Genomic DNA, 22741 nt, shown 5'->3' on the forward strand with positions numbered 1-22741 from the left:
TACGTAGTCATTCACGCAGGAATGACCAATAATACAAACTATAGTTCATACGTATTAAAACCAAGAAATTCATTTTTTTACCTGTGAGCCCTAGCCCTATGAACCGTAGTCGATCGAGTTCATATTATTTCAAACAAATCTTTATTTTCGAAAACGATTTATAGTTATCAATCAATTCCAACATTAAATAACTCGGTTCGTAAATGAACCACGTGATATTTACTCATCTCAAATCCAGTTGCATCTTCTATATAGCTCAAAACCGCAATCACAACTGTCCGCCCAAACAAAACCGTCAATCACCTAATCACATACGATCCTAACTTAGCAATTGATTCAGATTCTCACGGATCGCCCTTGGGATCATCCCATCAAAATTATACGAAGATCCAATGCTCGGATGCTCGCGGATTGCAAACCGAAGATAACACGTAAAACCAAAACCCTAGCATGCATCAACTTTCTCCAAAATGACCTTATAATATATCCAAACAACCGTATCGATGCGTAGATGAATAAACTTAAAACAGAACCCAAAAAAGATACCGGGCACGCTGCCACGCTCCGCCACAAGCGGCGGGTCAGTGGATGGTCAACGGTGGCGGTCAACGCCCGGTCAACCATCTCCGATGCAAAAGTCCTTAACTAAAACCTTGTTCATATTGAAGAGATGAGTAACTTTCATACCTGGAGCTAAACGAGATTCGGTCTAGATCGTCCTAGATCAAGTTTGGAAGTTGAATTAATCTCGGTCGTCTGATCACATTTCCAGATTCAACCAGAGCCGTCAAAATCTTCAAACCTTGATCTTTCACTCTACACTTTGAATCGTCCTTCAAGGTGGGTATGGGCGTGATCTAGAGGAGAAGACGTTTCCAAAAAGCGGACGATATGATTGAGGGGATGCCGGAATCTGGAATTTTGGTCGGATCTCGAAATCGTAAACTTTGGGCGCTCCGATGTGCTACTTCCGGCAAGGCACCGAGCTACCCACCACCACAGGGAAGTCAGCAAGGCAAGTCTGAGTGGTCCTTGGCTTATCCCTTCGCCGGAGGTGGCTAGAGTTGCAAGATTGAATCGAGTCGGATCACCGGATATCGTCTCGGGTCGAGTCGCACGGAGGAGAGAGAACAGAGAGAATTCTGGGGGAGAAAATGGAAAAAGGGAAATTTTGGGGTTTTATGAAAAATCTCAGAATTTTTGCTATTTATAGAAATTTCCCAACTTTTCAATCGATCATAACTTTCTCATAAAACTCTGATTTCCGTGATTCACATATCCACGAACTCATATCGACGCGCTCTACAACTTTTGTGAAGGATATTTTTGGATAAACCCAACGTATAAAAAGTCAACCTTTGCGCCCCCCTAAAGTCATACTTTCAGAATAAAAATTCGTCTGAAACACTTCCGCAACACCCTCGAATCACGAACTCGTACAAATGAACACTTTATTAATTCCCGAAAACCATTAGGAATTAATAACGAATTTCCGGGGTATTACAAATGGACACTGAAATGACGAGATTTCTCCATCTGCACCTTCAACCTTTCCTCCATTTTGGGAGTTAGTTCTGTGGTCCAATGTTGTGCCTCATCCTTCCTTTCACCCATCAGCTCCATTTGTTTTATTCTGGTCTCATCCAACATACAATATACTGGCATCAAACACTCAATTGCAATCCAAGAGTTAAATGATTCCGCAATCCTATTAGCCATAATTCCATATCGGCAGCTAGTATAAAATGCATGGCACCAATTTTCCACAGGGATTTCAGCAAGAAAATGGTCAATAATATTGGCACCACCAATTGCTCTAAGCAACCGCAAATTGAAACAGAATTCCATCTCAGTAGAGGAATATGCAACCTTAAAAAACTTCTGCTTAACATCTTCTATCAAGACAGAATTACCTTTACCCCTATATTTACTGGCAAGGTTCGCCACCAAATGCTTGTAACAAAACAGATGAGGATGACTAGCAAATAACTTATCGAAAGCACTCAACAGTCCAGTACCCCGATCACTAATAAATGTGAGGACTCTTCCTTGAGGTTCAAGCAAACTCTTCAAATGCTTGAAAAAGAATGTCCAATTTGCATCTGTCTTATAATCACAAAAACATATGGCTCGAGGGTAGAAACCTGCAAAAACCAGAGCACAAAAAAATCAGTCTACTGGGGGCCAATAATGTTTTTATTGTAGGGCAATAAACTACTGCAGCGTCCCACTGCACAACAAAAATGATATCAATAACAATAAAAGAAACTAAAACAAGAAATATTAAACACACAGATGAAGAAACAAAAACGAAAGCCAATATTACTGGGGGCCAATAATAAAATTATGGGAGGGGGGGGAGGGGAGTAAACTATACAACTGCCTTGATTTCGATTCCTTCCAGTTGCAGAAAAAATCTGACCCTTGTAAATGCTTTTACCAAACAGTCCATCAACATACAACACAGGCAAACAGAATTGGAAGCCTTCAACACAACCTCCGTAAGCTATGAAAAGACTTTGAAAATGATTAGTAGATGGGTTAACTTCCAACACAAAAGAAGAGCCGGGCTTACTCTGCAAAACAGCTTCCTTGTACCAAGATAACTTGCTGAATGAATCTGCATCGGAACCATAAATCACTTCCTTAGCCCTATGCTTTGCTTTCAAGGCAACCTTGTAGGAAATATCAAACCCATATGTTGACTTGAACTTACTCATAATCTCCGTTGGCTTCAATGAAAGATTATAGCTAACATCGGCAACAATGCAAGTCTTGACAACCCTGGATCCCAAAAACTTGTGCTTTTGAGTCCTAACTACACCCTTGCAAGTGTGAATATTATTCAACTCTGTTATATAAAGGAAACCATTGGCAGATGATGAAAGAGCGTGAAGATGCCAATCACAACTTTCGGTTCCAACATTTGTACAAACTGCATGAATACGGTCCAAATCATTTCTCAAAAATACAAACTCGAACCCAACTGCAATTGCATACTTCCTGAGCATCTCACGGAGCTCAGCTGCACCATGAAACTTCTCCCCAACATGGTGAATATAAGAACTCCACCCATCAGACAAATACGTCTTGTGAACTTCAATCCTAAAGGCCTCCCCCAAATAATCGTCTTCATCAATAACAGTCGAACAACTATCCACTGAACAAGTTCTACTGCAGCTTACACTAATCTTTAAAACAGAAATCTCAACACAATCTAACTTATGTATTCTAGCAGCGCGGAACAGCATTTGGAAATCACGATCGTTACGAAGGAAACAAACTTCACAACCAGGAACTGAATACTGAAGCTCAATAACATCACTTGGCAAAAACTGGAATGTACAAAAAATGTCTTCATACAAGTCAGAATAGCTCATACATTGATTCAAAGGAATCATATAACCTTTGCTAGAGTAAATGCACCTAGCAACCAGAGGATCAACCATAATCCTGGGAAGAAAAAAGGAGAATGAATCTATTATTGCCCCCCAATAAAGAGATTATTGCCACCCAATAATGTAAATAAAACTACCTAAACAAATCAGAATCAGTAGCAAATTGCTTTTAAAATAACCAAAAAAAAAAAAAAAAAACTAGACAACAATTACAACAACATACTAACACATAATACATATTACTGCCCCCCAATATAGACATTCTTGGGCCTAATAATATAGTCAAAACAACAAAAACACTGCGGAAAATGTAACAAATCACAATTCAAACAAATAAAAAGATCATTACACAACAAATAGATAGTCTAACTACCGATTAAAACACATTATTGGTCCCCAATGGAATGATTATTGCCCCCCAATAATATAATCAGAATGACAAAAACACTACAGAACCAGCTCAAAACCAACACGAAGCTTGAATTCACCAAAAACAGCATGAACTTAACACAAAAATTCAAAACTAACACAATGCAATCAAGAAGACCTGGAAATTTAAAATCAGAACTGCAAAAACAATTCAAAACCAGTACAAACATAACACAAAGCTCAGATTCAGCAAAATCAGTTCAAAGTTAAAACAACAATTCATACACAAAAGGACCTAAAATCAAACAGATTAAACCGAGCTAAAATCAAACAGTAAAAGATCGATGAGGAAAATAAACAAACCACAATGGAAGAACATGTAGAGGATCTCCATCTCGCTCCATGTGAAAATCGGGTACCGCAGCAGATCTTCTCTCTCTAGGAAACGCAGGTCTTCTCTCATTAGCTCTAACTACAAATCGCAGAGCTTCACACAATGAAATCGTACGGCTCCTCTCTCTTATCTGTAGAAATAGCACAGCTCCCCTCTCTCTCTCTAAAATGGCAGAGCTTCACTCTCAAAGCCCAGGGAGCTTCTCTTTCTCTATAAATCGAGCCGATCGTCTCTCTCTCTAAAATTGGAGAGCTTCTCTCCCTAAATCTCGTTTCTGTTACAATTTGAAAGCTTTTAGTTATAAAAGGGCAAAACGATCAGAAATTTTATATAAAACAGAAACATTTTGAAACAATTGGGTAATTAGGGTTTAAAAATGAAAACTGTTATTTAAGTGAGCAATCTCTTAGAGTGTTTGGGTAAGTGGGGTTAATTAACCCCAAAATTGGGTAAATGATCATTTTCCCAATACTATATAGTTGGCCACTTGGCCTTTGGGTGGCTGCCGGGGAAGTGACTTGATGAACATTTACACAAACATATGTATCGTTGTCAAGATAGGGAAGTATTGTACCCAAGATTATCGTACCACGGGGATTAGTGGCTAACCCACAATCCTTAGGTGGTCGGAACTAAAGTCACTAAGCAAACAAAAGAAAAATATAGTAAATAAAATAAAAATACTAGTCTAAGGCACCAAGCCTTAGCAATGCTCGGCTTTGATTTTCACCAAAGCCTAATCAAAACTAAGAGCCTAGTGGTTGATATGTACAAATGAGTGAGAAATTGTCATTCAAAATTGTGTTTGTAATTTTCTAATAACTAAATTGCAAGAATTTAAATGAAAGCTTTAGCTAATAACTAAATTAAATAAAGAAAAGAAAAGTAAGAAATGGAAATTAGGTCACTAGGGTATCCTCCTAACCAAATTCAATGCACAAATATACTCCAACAATGGCCAAACAATTCATAATAGCATCAAGAACCATACCCAAGGCTTTTCAAGGCTCATGGGTCATTAGATTCCTTAAAGGATATTCCTACTCCGGATTAAGGGTCGTAGAAACTCAATTGAGACAATCTAGAGCCTTGTTAGGGCCTCTAGTTGCACCAAAAGGTGAAGAGTCCTAGAATCAAGGTTCCCAAGCTAGCCAATACGGCAATCGAAATTGGTATTGTAACTAACCATGTTCTAAACAAGTGTCCTAGCCATAAATTAGAGAAGTGATTGGGTCCCCTAATTTGTTCTAGACATGCTCATCTACACATTCAAGAGTTAATCAAGCTCATAAGCATGCATTTAAGCCAAATATTATAGAATAGAACATATGCCAAACACAAAATTGAAAACCATTAAATCAAAACATATTTATTACATAAAATCCATGCTAGGGTTCAAACCCTAGTTTCCTAATAGACTACTCACAATCCATCAACAAACCCACAACAAAATTCATCAAATTACAATAAATTAAGAGAGTATAGAGTTGAGAAAAGAGAGAAACAAACACTAGTCACAACAACACTAGAGAGTGAGCATGACTAGCTTGGAATTATACTTGCTCTATACCTAACCCAAATCCTTGGAGAAGATGATGAAAATTGGTTGGGTGTGAGGTTGTGGTCTTGGTGGGTATAGGAGAAGAGAAAGAATGGTGGTTGTCTGTTGTGTGAAGAAGGGATGGATCTGATGGGAAAGGCAAAGCCCTTCCCTTTGCGTTGCGGCGCTGCAGCTCTAAGGTTGAATCTCCCTTGATCTGATGGTTTGATTGGGTTTCGGTGGTGTGTGGTTGCAAGAAGAGAAAGAGAGAAGGTAGGACACGTGGCATCCAGTGATAGGAAGAAAGCAAAAAAAATAAAAAGAAAAGAAAAGGCAAGAAATGGTGAAGGACATGCACGTTGGGGGGGGGGGGGGGGTATTCTGATGCTGACGTCATGAGACGTCAGCAAAGTCATTTTTTTTTCCTTTTCTTTTCTCTTTTTCCTGTCTTTTCTTTTTTTTCTTTTCTTCTTCCTTCTTTTTGCTTTCTTCTTCTCTCTTCTCAATGCACTTCCGCATATGTTATCAGAGACAATTGGATTCCACTCCCTTGATGGAGTTGACCATGCTGACCCGCATTGACTATTTCGTCCTTTTCTCAGAAACTCCAATTTGCTCCAATTTGGGGTCATTTTCTCTCGATTTCCTCAATTCCACTTATTTCCTACAAAATAAATAAAAATGAATTAATTACATAGTAATTAACTTGAGATTAACTTATTTCTAGTGTTTTTGATACAATTACATGCATAGAAATGCGTGTAATCAGGAAGCATTAAGCTGTCCAGCTTTGTACCTTCGCCATCCGTCTATGAATGGACAATTTGAGATTAGGAAGACGTCGGAGTCAAGGATTCGAAACTAACGCCGGTGTTCTGCCACCGGTAGATGGCCTGACGACGAGAATATGACCGGGTCTTGCCCTCGGGTAATCGGGTCGGAATACCCAGTCAGACCCTGGAACTCTCTCGATCCCTCTACATCGTTGATCTAATCGAAGGTTGATATATAGTCTCTCTTTAATTAATTTTTAACGGTCCTAATAAAGCGGTAGCATATCGACGGTTCACATTGCACCACGTGATTTTCAATTTTTTTAATAATTTCTCAAAATACTAAAATTTTTGAAAATCACAATAAATAGATCGGGTGTCCAAAAAATTCTCCCAAAATACCCAAGGACTCATGACATCGTGTACTTTATCATCAAACCCCTAAATTAAGGAATTCACTGCATGCAAATTTTTGAAAAATATTTTCGAGCACCTTCACAATTTCCAAGATCAATAAGTAATTTTCGCACTATCTCACTTCAACTCGATAAATTTTTCGAGGCTCACATATTAATATGCTATAAATATATGGGTAATATCAAATTTATTGATTTTCAATTTCGATTGTTCAAATCGCAAAAAATTCTTATATGTCAACTGATGTGGTCTAATTTGTTTATTAGTTGTAACAAATATTTACCTTCCATGAGGATCAATGTGGAGGAAATAGACTTTATCAAAATCGGCCATTGGATATCATCATGATAAGAATATATAATTATTGTTAAAATTTCAGCTATTTTCGTTGTTGTTTGGGTCTCGATCTACTAGGTCACCCCCTAAACGCTAAATACCACATAAAACTAATATGCTTATAACCGTTTATTCGCAACTTATTTTTCAATCTGTCAGCTCTCACACTCTCGTGGGTATGAGCTATATCAACTAATGTAAAAATTTTGAGAAGTTTATCTCCTCGTGGTGCAGCTCCCCTTAGGGACGTATAAGTTTGTTAAGGGTTGACCGCTTTATTTGATGTAGAAATAACGACGGATTGGGTTAATTTTTTTGTACAGTACCTATTAATACGCTGTAAATAGATGAGTAATGTCAAATTTATCAATTTTAAGTTTTCACCCTATGCCTACTAATGTGGTCCAACTTGTTTATTAGCTGTATTGAAAAGTATATCTTCCATAAGTAATAAGGTGGAGGAAATATAATTTATCAAAATCAATCATAGGATGTTATCATGATAAGAAGAAATGGTTATGGTTAAAATTTCAACTATTTTCATCGTCGTTTGGGTCTCGATTTAGTATGTCAACTCTAAACCTTCAATACCACATAAAGCTAATATGCTCATAACCGCTCACTCGTAACTTATTTTTTCAATATGTCAGCTATCACGCTCTTGTGGGTAGGAGCTATATCAAATAATTTAACAATTTTGGGAATTTTATCTCCTCAATGGTCGACTCCCCTTAGGGAAGTAGAAGCTTTTAAAGGGTTGACCGGTTTATTTCATGTCAAAATGACAGCGGATGGGGTTAATTTTTTTACATAATACCTATTAATCCGCTATAAATATACGGGTAATTTAAAATTTATCAATTTCCAATTTCGATTGTTTAGATCGCACAAAATCCTTATATATGTCTACTAATGTGAGATAACTTGTTTATTAGTTGTATCAAATACCATACCTTCCTTGAGGAACAATGTGGAGAAAATAGAAATCGACCGTAGGTTGTTATCAACATGAGAAGATATAGTTATGGTCAAAATTTCAGCTATTTTCGTCGTCGTTTGGGTCTTGATCTAGTATATCAACCCTAACTTAAATACCACATAAAACTAAGATGCTCATAACCGCTCACTCACAACTTATTTTTTCGATCTGTCAGCTCTCACGCTCTCGTGTGTTGGAGCTATATCAACCAATGTGAAAATTTCAGGAATTTTATCTCCTTAAGGGTCGGCTCCCCTCAGGGAAGTAGAAACTTTTAAAGGGTTGACCGGTTTATTTCATGTCAATATGACGGCGGATGTGAGCCCCGGAAAAATGTATCGAGCTTAGTGGAGATCGTACGAGAAAATTTAACGATCTCGATAAATGTCAAAGTGCTTGAGAATATTTTCATAAATTTTCATAAAGTGAAATCCTTGATTTAAGGATTAAATAATAAAGTACACAACACAACAAGTTCGCGAAAATTTTTGGGGAATTTTTAGGATACCCGAACTGTTTATCGTGATTTTCTGAAGTGTGAGATATTAGAAAATAATAGAAAATCAACGGTGCGATCGTGGCCTTCAATTCCACCACCGCTTCGTCCAAGCCATTTAAATAGATTGAACTTGGGGTTATAAATACCCTTGATCAGATCAAGGATTGAGATCATGTCCAGAGGGTTTGAGGTCTCCCGACTCGAAACTGAGAACCAGCGACTTGATCCCCTAACCCGACCGGCGCTCCACCGTCAGGCCGCCTTCGGCCGACGCACGAGCACCATCTTCTTCGTCCCACTGTTGCCTACATTCCTGTGGCCTCGGATCATACATGCAGCGACTGTGAATAGAGAATTAAAGATCCAAAATTTGAAGAACCTCCGGCGAGTTTCAACGAATTCCGGCGACTCCGGCCACTGTTTGGAGTGCATGTGGTATGAAAATCACTCCTTTCATCATGCTCTACACGTTGGTGTAATTAGTTTTCGAATTAGATTAAGTTTTGATGATTTTCATTTCTGGGTTACTTTCGGCTCCGGCACTGTTCTCTGACATTGGCGATTTTCCGACACTTCTTGGATGGGTTTCTAGTTCAACTGCATCTATAGGCGTGGACTGACCTTGATTGAAGTTAAAGTCTGGAACTTTCGAGTTGGTGACTGTCATATCGTACTTCTTCAGGAGATGACAAAATAAATATTTTTTTCAGGTGGCTTTTTTTTGTGAGCTCGGAAAATGTCCAAGCAAATTTGTATCCATAGAGAGCAGGTCACCCGGTTAGCATTTTCAACCATCAAATTTCAGATTTGATATCCAGCGGTCCATATTATGCTGATGTGCCCATGCATGGCAAGCTCGGAGCATTGTAGAATTTTCGCAACCAACACAATTGGCTGGCCTTGAAAACGACTAAATTGGCAAATATTTATGGTAATAAATATTCTGAACTATATCCCCACATGTATGTACAAATTCAGAAACTTTAAGTTGTGTCCTATATTGAAACAAGTCCCTATACAAAACGGGCCCTATGGACCCCTATGCCCTATGACTTCCAACTGAAACGAAACCACAGCCCATTATATATACGGTGCACAATTCTAAAGTGGTCCTAGTTCGTCCATACATCATGTGGGTCAGTGAGTAGAAGAAATTTCCGTATGGTGCATACGGTTATATTTAGTAAAATTGCACACAATACTAACACAAATGAAATTATAAAGATTTGGTCCGGAGTTTATTAGTTTGGTTCCATATAGGGTCACAATAAGAAAAACACAAATTTAGTGGTTACGTTTAGTGTCATTCATTAACACGACACGATAAGAACCATTCACATATTCTTGTGAATTTTGAGTTTTTCTGTCTAATATACATTAAGAACCCTAATGCATCTCTCTAATTTATCGTAACCCCTTTCTCAATATTCATGACAACCGCCTAAACTCTTAACGTTCGGAAAAAAAAAAAAAAAAAGATATCTTGATGTGTAAGATTTATGTGTGCGTCTTATGTAGTTATGTTACTTAAAGTTTATAAGATATTGTGAGTAAACATTTAGTTATCTGCTTAACTGGTCTTAATGGGTTTTAACGGTTAACGAGAAATTTGATGGTTTTGTTTTGGTTTGATCATCCTCCACACGTTAGAATAAAAATCTTTCCATCACCCAAAAAAAAAGATTCTAGTTCAATGAAACTGAATAACTGTAGAAAAAGGGTACCAACCAACTCATTTGATACGCTTTGAAAATGACTAAACTGACACATATTTACAGTCGAGAACATGATGTGCAATTTATTTCACTCTGAATTTACTTTAATGGTAATAACTCACCCATGTCTGTGTATGCTATAGGGCAACGATGTACTCATTCATGGTTATAGTATGCAATTTATTTCTATCTGAAATATGCACCATGGATGTACTCATTCATGGTTTATAGTTGCTGGCTTACCACGTGAGTTGTGTCCCACTTTGAAATAAATGGCTATACAGATTAAAAAAACGTGCCCTACGGACAATTTCTTTAATTGTTTTGGTCCCTAAAGTCCTACGGACCTTACAGCCTTACTGCAGTGATAACAAATGCGAATAGATGTGGTCCTAGTGCTCTGATGGGTGAAATTTATTATTAAGGATAGTGTTTACACATCTCAATTCTAAACTTTTTTAAAGTAATGTGTCTTTTATAAGCCTATAATCCAAAAGATAAGTTCTATAATATTTGTTATTTAATCTATTATGACAATAATATTATAATTATTTATTATTAATGTATATATTGTAGTCATGTGATTTTGTAGGAAAATCAAAATATGGTGACGGATTACTTCCATCAACTAAATTTCCAACATATTTTAGTCAAGTTGAGATCATGCACCCGTAAACAATCAACCACACTTAATATTTTCTTATCTGTACGTGAGAGTGGCCATCAAGTCGATTCAATTTGTTTTGCTATCGATTGCAATCGCTATTAGAAAGAGTTGTTAATAATCCACTAGACCATTTTTGGAAGAGATGAGCCCATGCGCTTAAGCTTTATTAGCTGATGAGAAATGAGACGCTACTTGCATATTTAGTCATGCAATCCTAAATATAATCCCATTACCAAAAGGAGGCATTTCCAAACACTCGTAAGAAGGCCCGTTACATGACCAAGATAACTTGGTTAAGGATTTTCTTCATGTTGTGGAGATCTCATAATGATGTCGTTCAAGTTGAAATTAAGTTTGTCTTACACTGTTTCTGTGTTTAAAACCGTGTACAGGACAATCACGCCGCGGTGGACTTCGAGTTTTCAATCAAGATTATTGGGCAGCACCTTCTTTATCAGTATTGCTGCAATATGTTGGTGCTTATATGATGACCAAGTTTGTTCATTGTGCATAACACATCCAGCTCTAGACTTACATACATGTAAAACACAAGAATTACACTATTTGATTCCAACTCCATCCTTTAATTAGTTGCATCCCCTTTTGTGGAGATCTTATACGTTTGGATTGAGACCATGTAAGCTTTATTCATCTTTTCGATCTTTTATGTCATTTAGCAATGTGGATTTTTTGCCAATTTTTTTTTATGTACTAAGCTTATTTGGTTCTGAATTTGCAGAGTGATTCACCATGAATATAGGCTTGCTTCTGCTTTTTTTGGTTTTCTGTCAGGGTTCTCATGCTAGTGGACTCATTACTAATGTCACTACAAGACCTGATGTATTGAACATTGGTTCGATGTTCACTTTCGATTCTGTCATTGGGAAAATCGCAAAACTTGCCATAACACTTGCGGTTGAAGATGTCAATTCCAATCCCAACATTCTCAATGGCACAAAGCTCTCACTCAAAATGCATAACACCAAATCGAGTGACTTCCTCGGAATCGTGGAAGGTATGAGAAATATTCTTTAGTCTTTCAACTTGTCATGTATTAGAATGACTGCATGTTTAACTTCTCATGTTTTGCTTGCAGCTTTGCAGTTTATGGAGAATGACACAGTGGCCATAATTGGCCCCCAAAGCTCAGCTACAGCTCATGTTATCTCACACATAGCAAATGAGCTCCAAGTGCCTTTGTTATCATTTGCAGCAACAGACCCTACTCTATCTCCTGTTCAGTTCCCTTTCTTTGTTCGAACAACGCAAAGCGATCTCTTTCAGATGACAGCAGTGGTAGACCTTGTTGTTCACTACCAGTGGAGAGATGTCATAGCAATATATGTAGATGACGATTTTGGAAGAAATGCTATTGCTTCCTTGGGTGATAAGCTAGCCGAAAAGCGCTGCAAGATTTCATACAAAGTGCCTTTGACTCCCACAGCAACAAAAGATGAGATCAGAAAGGCACTGATCAGTGTGTCTACAATGGAATCTAGGATTCTGATCCTGCACATTTATACTAGTTGGGGTCTGCAAGTACTTGAAGAAGCGCAGGAGCAGAAGATGATGGATAGTGGATATGTGTGGATTGCTACTGATTGGTTCTCCACCATTTTAGATACTGATCCTTCTCTCCCTCTAGTGCAAACAAACAACATCCAAGGCGTTCTCACATTGCGAATGTACACACCTGATTCACAACTGAAGACTGAATTCAAGTCGAGATGGAGCAACTTGACTAGGGCAAGAAGATTACTTAATAACACTTCTTTTGGGTTAAATACATATGGCCTATACGCGTATGATTCGGTGTTGCTTCTTGCTCAAGCAATCGAATCATTTTTCGCTATTGGGTGGAATATTTCCTTTTCAAATGACACAAATTTGAGGGAGTTAAGTGGTGGGAAGTTGAATCTTGATGCTTTGAACATTTTCAATGGAGGCAGGCAATTGCTCAAAAGCATTTTAGAGGTTAACACAACTGGCTTAACAGGGCCAATTAAGTTTGATGCAGATGGGAACTTACTCAATCCTGCATTTGAAGTCATCAATGTGATTGGCAGAGGGACTAGAACTATTGGCTATTGGTCTAACTCCTCGGGTTTAAATGTTCTTCCTCCAGAAAAGCTCCAAATGAAGATGCAGACTAATGGCTCCAGCGCCGGTACTCAAAAACTGTACAGTGTGATCTGGCCTGGACAAACAACTGAGAAGCCTCGCGGATGGGTTTTCCCTTACAATGGCAGAAAGCTCAGGATTGGAGTCCCCCATGGAGTTAGCTACCCCGAGTTTGTGGGTATAAAAGGCACTGATTTCAGTGGTTACTGCATTGAGGTCTTTCAGGCTGCACTAAATGAGTTACCATATGGTGTGCCATACGAGTATGTCCCTTTTGGAGATGGTATCAAAAACCCAGAAAGCAATGACCTTCTGCACAGAGTCCAAATTGGGGTCGGTATAAATAGTGCCTAGACTTTTTGCTTAACATGGTATGTTTCTTTGAACTCGATTTACATATCTTTGTGCAGGAGTTTGATGGTGTAGTAGGAGCTATTACAATCACTACTAACAGAACAAAGATGGTGGATTTTACTCAACCTTATATTGAGTCTGGGCTAGTTGTGGTTGCTCCAATAAGGAAGATGGACTCCAGTGCTTGGGCTTTTCTGAGACCCTTTACTCCAATGATGTGGGGTGTTACTGGTGTTTTCTTCCTAGTTGTGGGAACAGTTGTTTGGATTTTGGAGCGCAGGACTAATGAGGATTTTAGGGGGCCTCCAAAGAGACAATTTGTCACAATTGTTTGGTAAGTGGTTAATTCCATATGCCCAAATACAACATGTCAGATGCAAATCTTGGGTTTTGTGAGCTTGAATCTATCTAATTCTTGTTTTTCTTTTGGGGTTTCGCAGGTTTAGCTTTTCGACTTTGTTCTTCTCCCAGAGTAAGTGAAATGGCTTGTACTATAGTTAATTATGTAGCCATACCACTTGATTCGAATAATATATGTTTTCTTTCCAGATATTCGACATCAAATTATATTGTGGGATTGACAATCTGTCAATCTGTCACATAATTAATTAATGGTTAGATTGACAGTTTAGACGGTCTGGCAACAAACCATTTTGTATATGGGTAAATCTTGTTTATATAACATCCCTTTTTCATGGTGTTTATGCAGAAGAGCAAACTGGCAGCACACTTGGTCGCTTTGTGGTAATCATATGGCTATTTGTGGTATTAATACTCAACTCCAGCTACACTGCAAGCTTGACTTCGATCCTCACAGTGGAGCAACTTTCTTCACCTGTGAAAGGGATTGAAAGTTTAGTGACAGGCACTGAGCCCATTGGTTATCAAAGGGGTACCTTTGCTGAAGCTTACTTAACCGACGAGCTAAACATACATCATAGCAGACTTGTTGCCCTTGACTCGGCGGAAGATTATGAGAAGGCCTTGAAGAAAGGTCCTAGTGCAGGTGGTGTTGCTGCGGTGATTGATAAGCGTGCTTACATGGAGCTCTTCCTCTCTAGTCGATGTGGATATAGTATTGTTGGTCAAGAGTTCACTAAAATGGGTTGGGGATTTGTAAGTATCTTCATGTAAACTTTCATGTGCTTTGTTTATATTATTTTTGATCAAACCTCGTACGTAGGCAGTGCTTTTAAGTGAAGCGATCTTATCTAATGCACCAACTAATTTTTGTTACAAAAAATATGTGTGTGTAGTAAATGGATTTTGTTTGAGGCGTCTTATTTAGCCTTAAAAAATGCTTCTATAACTCATAAAACACTTTAACTACTTTTGTTAAATTTTTCAAAAAACTCCTTCAATATTTTTAAAAGACACTATCAAACAACCTTTATGAACAATTATCCGTATAACCTAAAGAAAACATAGTGTGCTTGTATGAGAGCCAAGGTTAAAATAGAAAATGCATCTTTGAAGCTCATGGGAACTATGTTGTATCTTCCTTAGGCCCCTTTTGACACATTAAAACTAGGAATGCCTCATTTGTAATTCTTGTCTTTAAGTTTCATTTGCGACAAACAGATCTTGGTGCCATACATTGTGTATCTAAATCTTTAGTCGTATAATCAAACTATCTCAGAAGAGAGCATTACCCATTTTATAAGAATGCTAGACTGAATGCGTGTTTTGGGTTTCATTAGGCCTTTGCGAGGGACTCCCCGTTGGCAATCGACATGTCGACCGCCATATTGATGCTATCGGAGAACGGAAACCTCCAAAAGATCCATGACAAGTGGCTAATGAAAAGTGCTTGCAGTGTAGAAGGAGCAAAGCAAGCAGTAGACCGCCTTCACCTAAAGAGCTTTTGGGGCCTCTTTCTACTAAGCGGCATTGCTTGCTTTCTTGCTCTTCTTCTTTATGTTCTTCACATGGTTCGACAGTACTACAGGCATGCAGATTCTGACATCGAGTGCTCGCAATCAACAAGACGAGTGAAGTCGTTTGTTTCATTTGTAAATAAGAGGGAACAAGAAGTTAAAAGCGTGAAAAGCAGTTCCAAGAGAAGAAGGACTGATAGAAAATCCTCAAATAAGAAAGTGCATCGTCAAGAATGCAGTAGTGATGGTTTGGATGAAAGTTAAGCTTGACTAGCTAGACTTGTTCTCTACTGCTTAGCAGTAAAGCCTGAATATGTATACCTTAAATTTCATGCAACTTTTATCAAACAGTTAGGTGATCAGAGAATAATATAGGGAGAACGACCACTTACCCATAATTGGACCATAATTTCCCCAATCACTCCACCTTCAACTGTTTGTGCCCACTTACCCAATTCAACAATGTCATGACTCATCTAGGCTCCGAAAAAAATGATATTACGGTAGTTGATGTGCTCATATTTTCCTATATTTCTATGCCTCTTAATCTTGATATTTATGTTTAGTTCTCCTTATTTATGATTCATTTACATCTTTTAGTGTTTTTGTAGGTTTGTTTCAAAGAAAGAAGAAAAGAAGCCAAAATGAGCTAACTAGGATTGAAAAGGCAATGTGCAATCTGAGACTGGGAATCTGCCTGTGCAGAACGTCCAATTTCGCCGAATTACTGGGACATACTCAGATTGAATTAGACAATTTTCCTTATATGCACGAAAAGCTACGGATGTCTACTTTCTGTAGAATTTTACGGATCTCGATTTCGATACTTCTGGAGAAAGTTATGATTATTTGAGTGAAGATAGGTTGGACAGGAATCTGCTCGAGAATTTACAACCACTCGTGGAGAGCTCAAGTTTCGCGGCACAAGATCATCAATTCTAATGTTTCAAGGAAATTAATTCAGATGAGAATTCAATGATGAGATTATTCCTACTTTTACAACTCGTTTTCCCATTCCAAATTAAGAAAGGAATCTAAACCTAAGTTTTGCAAGGAAACATGAAGCCAACACTACTAGAATTATGCCATCAGACATCACCACTATTAAATCGGTCGGAATTGCACGCGATGTAAAAAATACATCCTAACATCGGTTTATGAAATATCGATTTCTATTGTGATTATTAACATCGGTCTTTAAATTAACCGATATGTAAACTTTCATCTGAAAATTTTGAAAAAAACGCGGAGGGACTAACTTAAAAAGTTTGAGAAACGCGGGGGCTAAATTTGAATTCCCCCAACACTTGGTCACTTTGTCTGAAAACTTTCGAACCCTAATTGATAGACTCAGTGTTGACTTCCTCCTTCTTCGCGTCCCTGACCTTAGCTCCTTCTCCAACCTGAGCTCGTTCTCCGGGTTCAGCCTTTTCTTTCTCGCTGTTCCCTGAAACCCTAGCGCTCTCCTCCTTCCTCTCCTGCTCCCACAGCTACTGTCTCTCTCTCATTGAACTACTGCCTCCGTCCCCTCACCGGCACCATCGCCTCTGCCTGTACTTCTAGTCCAATGCCACCACGTCGTTGCTCTGAGATCCGAACCCCAACTGGTCCAACCGGCCTCCAAGGACTATCCTCCTCGATTGGTGCGACTTTGAGCACCAAATGCCAGCGACGGAGGAACTGAACACAACCACAATGACGACGGCGCGACCGGCATCAGGTACTCTGTTAATTTCCACAGTGTATTTCAAGTAACTTTGATTGCTAATACTCACTCATGCACACTCTGTTCTTTATTTTTGGGTTTGCAGATTCTGGGTTCTTCTTGCTCTCTCTCCGTGTCTACCCATCTTTCTTTCGCATAAAGATAAAATCGCAGATTTGCAGCAGCCATGGCCACCGCGCCTCCCTTGGATCCTCCGAAGATCGACTCAGAAGCCACTGACACGAAGACAAAACCTAACCCTAATCCTTCAAATTTTGGTGGATAAATGTCAGAGAGGGAAAACCAAGAAGCAAATCAATTTGGGTAATGATTTTTCGTATTTGATGAGCTGCAGAGTTTGTTTGATAATCTGGGTAGTTCTATTTTTGTATGATTGAGCTGATTTTGAGGTTTCTTGTTGTTGTAGTTGATAATTGGTGGAGAAATGTCAGAGAGGGAAAACCAAGAAGCAAATCAATTTGGGTAGTGATTTTTCATATTTGAGAGTTTGTTTGATAATCTGGGTAGTCTTATTTTCGTATGATGGTTCTGATTTTAAGGTTCTAATAGTGTGATGTGCTTAGGAATTGGGTATTTGGTTGTTCTTGTTGTGTGAGCTTTTTTCTTTGTTTGATGTGTTTTATGAAGTGGTGTGTAGAACTAGATGAGTATTTGACAGTATTCGTAGTTTCGGTCTTGATTACATTACTTTGATTAGGAATTTGGGTATGAACTGGAGGTGGTATTTCTTCTTCTTGGTATTGGTTTGAGGTTTTTGAGCTGGGGAGAGTATATGATACAATTGGTAGTTTTGGGTCTTCAAAAATTTGGTGTTTGGATTCCATACAGTGCATTTGCTCTGTGAGGTTGTATTCCTTTTGTTCATTGATCAAACTTGGCTGTGCAAAGTTTGTACTTTTGCATTATTTGAAGTTTTCTATGTTTTAATTGAGGTACCGAACAAGAACAAGCAGTGTATGCACTGATAGTTCAATTTCTTCCTCTTATTTTTCTCTGCCAACATCTTATTATTACTATGGTTTGATTTCTTGTAGGGAGAGATGGTTTGACTCACAATATACTGAATGATATTCATAACCATTGGAAACATGAAGAAGCAGTGAGGATGAAATGTCAAGGTGTTCCAACTGTTGACATGAGAAATATTTGCACCCAGCTCGAGGTATGTTATGTTCTAATCATGGCTCTAAATCTGACCTTTACTGGATCTATCTTTCTTTATATTTCTCTTTGCTCCCTTATTTGTTTCAATTAGTTTCTATATCCAGAGAAGCAAGAATTTAGTCAAAGCTTTGTTCATTCATGGTTCAAGAGCTTTGTTTTTGTAACTATTGGAACAATTAAGGTTTAGATAAGAGAGCTTGTTCTTGTCTTGGCTTTTAAGATTCTGGAAGTTACTTTTTTACTTGTTGCTGTAATTTAGCTCAGCAAATCTTTATGGTTTTGAGCTAAAAATGGAGAGGGCTTTCTTGGGTTTGAGTTCAAATAAGAGCTGTGTGAACGTGAAAGATGAAGCCAATGATGAACTCAAGAATTCAGGTTTGCTTTATTTTTTATTTTGTTTACTTTACTTCTTGCTTGAAGTACTGTTGCTATATCAATTGAATTAAGGCTTGCTGAAATTCTTGCACTTTGTGATGAAAATCATTGTTTTGTGATTGGGTTTTTGAGCTTGTGCTCTGTTTGGTCAGTGTAAAACTGAGAGGAAAGAAACATATTAACAAGTTTTGACCAGCATAATCTTTGCTTAATGCTTACTTAGCTGAAACAAGTAGTCACGTAAATGATTATAGTTTATAAGTGATCAGTTCCATCTGAATTTGGATTCTGTTTGGGAAGCAATTTTCATAAAAAGGCCTTAGAACACAGTTGTATAGAATTGAAGCATATAATTGCATCATGCAGAGGAAGTATATGTCTGCAAGTATAGGGCTTCACTGTACTGTACAGACTAATGGTAGATGCAAACCTAAAGATTAATTGGGGCTGCTGGCACTGTTGACTTGTGGGTCTATTAGTTAGTCAGATAAAATTGCTGAGTTTGTTTTGCTGGTGGCAGGAACGTGGTTTCAGATGTCTTTTAATTTTACAAACTACACTTCCCTCCACGCACATGTCCATCGGAAAATTACTCAGCAATTTTATACTAGATTTCACATTGAAAATGTGCCTTGTTTCTTTCCAGAATTGTTTGTGTTATCTAATTTTATGCTAGTTTGTAGGCTTAGGCAAGATGATGTATTTATTCCATAACATGAGCAAGAAATTCTATGTATTAAAGCAAAAGTGTCATGTTCACTTTGCATGCATATGAAAACTGTGATAAATTAAACTAAGCCCGACCTACCAAGCAAGGTGCTATAGCTACAACATTATAATTAAAAAAAACATGAGCAATATTGCAATGAGCTTCATTATAGATTTAAGTACAATAAGAAAAAGAACAGCGCAATTTAATAACAAGGACATAGAGATTCAAATTATAAGTTACTACTTATTTGCTTCTTATTGCTGGTCTTGTCTTTTCTGCACCTGTGTCTATACCTTTGTGGCTTCTTATATTTGTCATGTATGCTATATTTCCCTTTCAACTGTTATATTTTTCAGAGTCTATCATAACCAGGCTAAACATAATTGTTTATGCAATAGGTAGTTTTCCATGCTAATAAATCGGAAGTATACTACACTTTTATATTTTAAAACTTCAGTTAATGAGTCGGTCAATTTCTTCTGCTGCTTTGTGTGGTACTGTCATGACTTACATTGTTATATATATTTGTAGTGGGCGGTAAAGGATCGAAAAGTGTATACCCAACAACAACTTGACGAGGTGCGCATTGAAGTAGCCGACTACTTACAGACTCTGCTGTAGATTCTGACCAGTTTCTTGATTTTGAGTTAGGCTAGCTTTTGATTAACATTTTGTAGCAATTATGAACAAAAATGAATACTAATTGCTAGGCTAGCCTTGTAGTAGGTGAATTGGGGTTTTATTCTGCCCATTTTGTAAATTGTTAAGGATGATGATTTCAGATAAAATACCCCAATATTTCAAATCACTCTTGTCAATTGTCGAAATTGCAATTTATAGCAGCAGCTACATATTTTGTGGATATCATCCTTTTTATAGAATCTGATGTCTAGATATAAAGTTGAAATCAGTTTTAACCATAACAACTGATGTCCAGTAATAGAGATACATCAGTTTCAAAATGAAAATCGATATTACTAAAATATATAGACATCTATTTTTTGTTAAAAAATGATATATTATTGAGTACCAGACATCGTTTTTTCAATGGAAACGATGTGCTATAGATAATTGACATCGTTTTTCCCTTACACACTGATGTTAAATAAGTAAATATATCGGTTCATACAATACTAGACTATGTATATTGAATCTAAAATTTTGGTATATGTTGCAAATTACACTTCAAAATCATGAACAAGAAGAAATGTTTATGGGAACCAATGTCTGTAACAGTGTTAGTCAACGTTTCTTAAATCAATAATGATGTTAAAATGTAGAGTTGTGCTATATGATCTATATTTCTTTAAGCATTAAATACAATAAAATAAGGGTTTAACAATAGTAAAATATGCAAGTTTGTTATCATTTAAACGTATTTACATCGATATATAATGAGAACCGATTTCTACACTAATACTAGACATCGGCTCAAAACCGATGTCTAGATTTTCTAGATCTTTCTCATCAGCCACTAAGACATCGATCGAGTTTTTGTTTCTCATCGATTTTTGGCCGATGTCTGAGGACATAATTCTAGTAGTGCAAACATGAGCAGAAATCTTCCCTATATAAGGGAGCACGAATTTCACATAAGGAGGGGGAGTCTCGGAGGACATTGAAGATGCCTAAGGAGCGGAGACGACTCATCCATCTTCCCTTTCTTTTCCCCTTCCATTCTTTTTATGTTTTTCCTATGTTTTACTTAGTTATCTTTTGTTAAACCTTTTCTAGGGTTAGGATGAATCCCTATCATGATTGTTTATGTACTTTGATGTTTTATTGATGGATTTATAGTTTCTTTATGATGAATGCTAAATCACTATTTGAATTGATGCTTTATGTTTAAGTTCTTTGATTGATCACCTTAGGGCTTTGTATTTAGTAATTGGAAGACAAGTTTGAAGCAGAGATGCAATATAATTTGATTAGTTTCTTGTGAAATCCAAAAACTTGTTGTGAAATTTTAATTAAAACTCGCAAGCGCACGAATCGTCGTTAGTATAGTGTGCAAGTACGAGGTCGTTCCAATTGAAGATTGATAATCAATTTAAATCCTAACCTAATTAATCCAAAAACAAAAACACATAAACAACCAAACTAAAAAAGATATGGTTTTAAGGGTTTCGACTAAACAAATAATGTGAAAATTAAAGAAAGAAAGAAAGAAACAAATAATGATAAAACCTAGGGTTTCGGAATCAATCACTAACAATCCTATTTATGTTTCGATGCAATTAACATATTCTTTTGTTTATTTTGATGACAATTCCCATATCAAAGTCCAGGTACGGCACTTAGACCATAGTTTTCCTTAAGTGTATGATTCACTCCATGTACGGCAGAGGTCGTATATCCTAACATGCAGTTTATCCAGGTACGGCATAAATTTAACATATAGGACTCATTACGCTCTAGAAAATAAGAGAATCATGCAAACCTTTACTTCAGGTACGATAATAATGTAATTCACAACTCTTAATCACAAGAAGCTAATTTGAATTACATTGCAGGTACGCTTCAAATTTGTCTTCCAATTACTAAATACAAAGCCCTAAGGTGATCAATCAAAATACTTAAACATAAAGCATCAATTCAAATAGTGATTAAGCATTCATCATAAAGAAACTACAAATCCATCAATAAAACATCAAAGTACATAAACAATCATGATAGGGCATCACCCTAACCCTAGAAAAGGTTTAACAAAAGATAACTAAGTAAAACATAGGAAAAACATAAAAAGAATGGAAGGGAAAAAGAAAGGGAAGATGGATGAGTCGTCTCCGCTCCTTAGGCATCTTCAATGTGCTCCGAGACTCCCCCTCCTTATGTGAAATTCGTGCTCCCTTATATAGGGAAGATTTATGCTCATCTTAGGCTTCATGTGTCCTTGTAAAACTTGGGTTTAGATTCCTTTCTTCATTTGGAATGGGAAAACGAGTTGTAGAAGTAGGAAATCTCATCATTGAATCCTCATCTGAATTAACTTCCTTGAAACATTAGGATTGATGATCTTGTGCCTCGAAACTTGAGTTCTCCATGAATGGTTGTAAATTCTCGAGCAGATTCATGTCCGACCTATTTTCACTTAAATAATCATAACATTCTCCAAAAGTATCGAAATAGATATCCGTAAAATTCTACATAAAGTAGACATCCATAGCTTTCCATGCATATAATGCTCATTGTCTGATTCGATCTGAGTATTTCCCAATAATTCAGCAAAATTGGATATTCTGCACAGGCAGATTCCCGTCTCAAATTGCACATTGCCTTTTCAATCCTAGTTAGCTCATTTTGGCTTCTTTTCTTCTTTCTATGA

General features: G+C 37.3%; 2 protein-coding genes and 1 long non-coding RNA gene across 6 annotated transcripts; 2 read left to right on the plus strand and 1 right to left on the minus strand.

Annotated features, from left to right (window-relative positions):
• Positions 1–1500: 1500 nt before the first annotated feature.
• Positions 1501–3449, minus strand: LOC112165449. Its single transcript, XM_024301957.1, has 2 exons — positions 2423–3449; positions 1501–2144 (listed from the first exon to the last, which is right to left on the minus strand). The coding sequence occupies exons 1-2, from the start codon at positions 3447–3449 to the stop codon at positions 1501–1503; spliced, it is 1671 nt and encodes a 556-aa protein (XP_024157725.1).
• A 7650-nt stretch (positions 3450–11099) lies between these two features.
• Positions 11100–16308, plus strand: LOC112189465 (glutamate receptor 3.6). 4 transcript variants are annotated; one of them, XR_005806445.1, is made up of 8 exons: positions 11100–11724; positions 11827–12102; positions 12184–13541; positions 13619–13896; positions 14003–14034; positions 14272–14678; positions 15263–15942; positions 16051–16308. XR_005806445.1 is itself a non-coding variant. In XM_040514556.1 (8 exons), the coding sequence occupies exons 3-8, from the start codon at positions 11838–11840 to the stop codon at positions 15701–15703; spliced, it is 2781 nt and encodes a 926-aa protein (XP_040370490.1). In that variant the 5' UTR covers positions 11100–11379; positions 11480–11724; positions 11827–11837; the 3' UTR covers positions 15704–15960. The 4 variants fall into 4 exon arrangements, 3 of the variants coding, with proteins under 3 accessions (XP_040370490.1, XP_024184575.1, XP_040370486.1); XM_040514556.1 differs by lacking the exon at positions 16051–16308 and having other exon boundaries at positions 11100–11379; positions 11480–11724; positions 15263–15960; XM_024328807.2 differs by lacking the exon at positions 16051–16308 and having other exon boundaries at positions 11100–11345; positions 11480–11724; positions 15263–15960.
• Positions 16309–17342: 1034 nt separating this feature from the next.
• LOC112200692 lies at positions 17343–20240 on the plus strand. Its single transcript, XR_002936438.2, has 5 exons — positions 17343–17468; positions 17572–17627; positions 18200–18327; positions 18589–18704; positions 19948–20240. It is a non-coding gene; the product is annotated as an uncharacterized LOC112200692 (long non-coding RNA).
• Positions 20241–22741: the final 2501 nt, after the last annotated feature.

This window comes from Rosa chinensis, chromosome 1, assembly GCF_002994745.2.
Source record: "Rosa chinensis cultivar Old Blush chromosome 1, RchiOBHm-V2, whole genome shotgun sequence".
Taxonomy (NCBI): Eukaryota; Viridiplantae; Streptophyta; class Magnoliopsida; order Rosales; family Rosaceae; genus Rosa; species Rosa chinensis.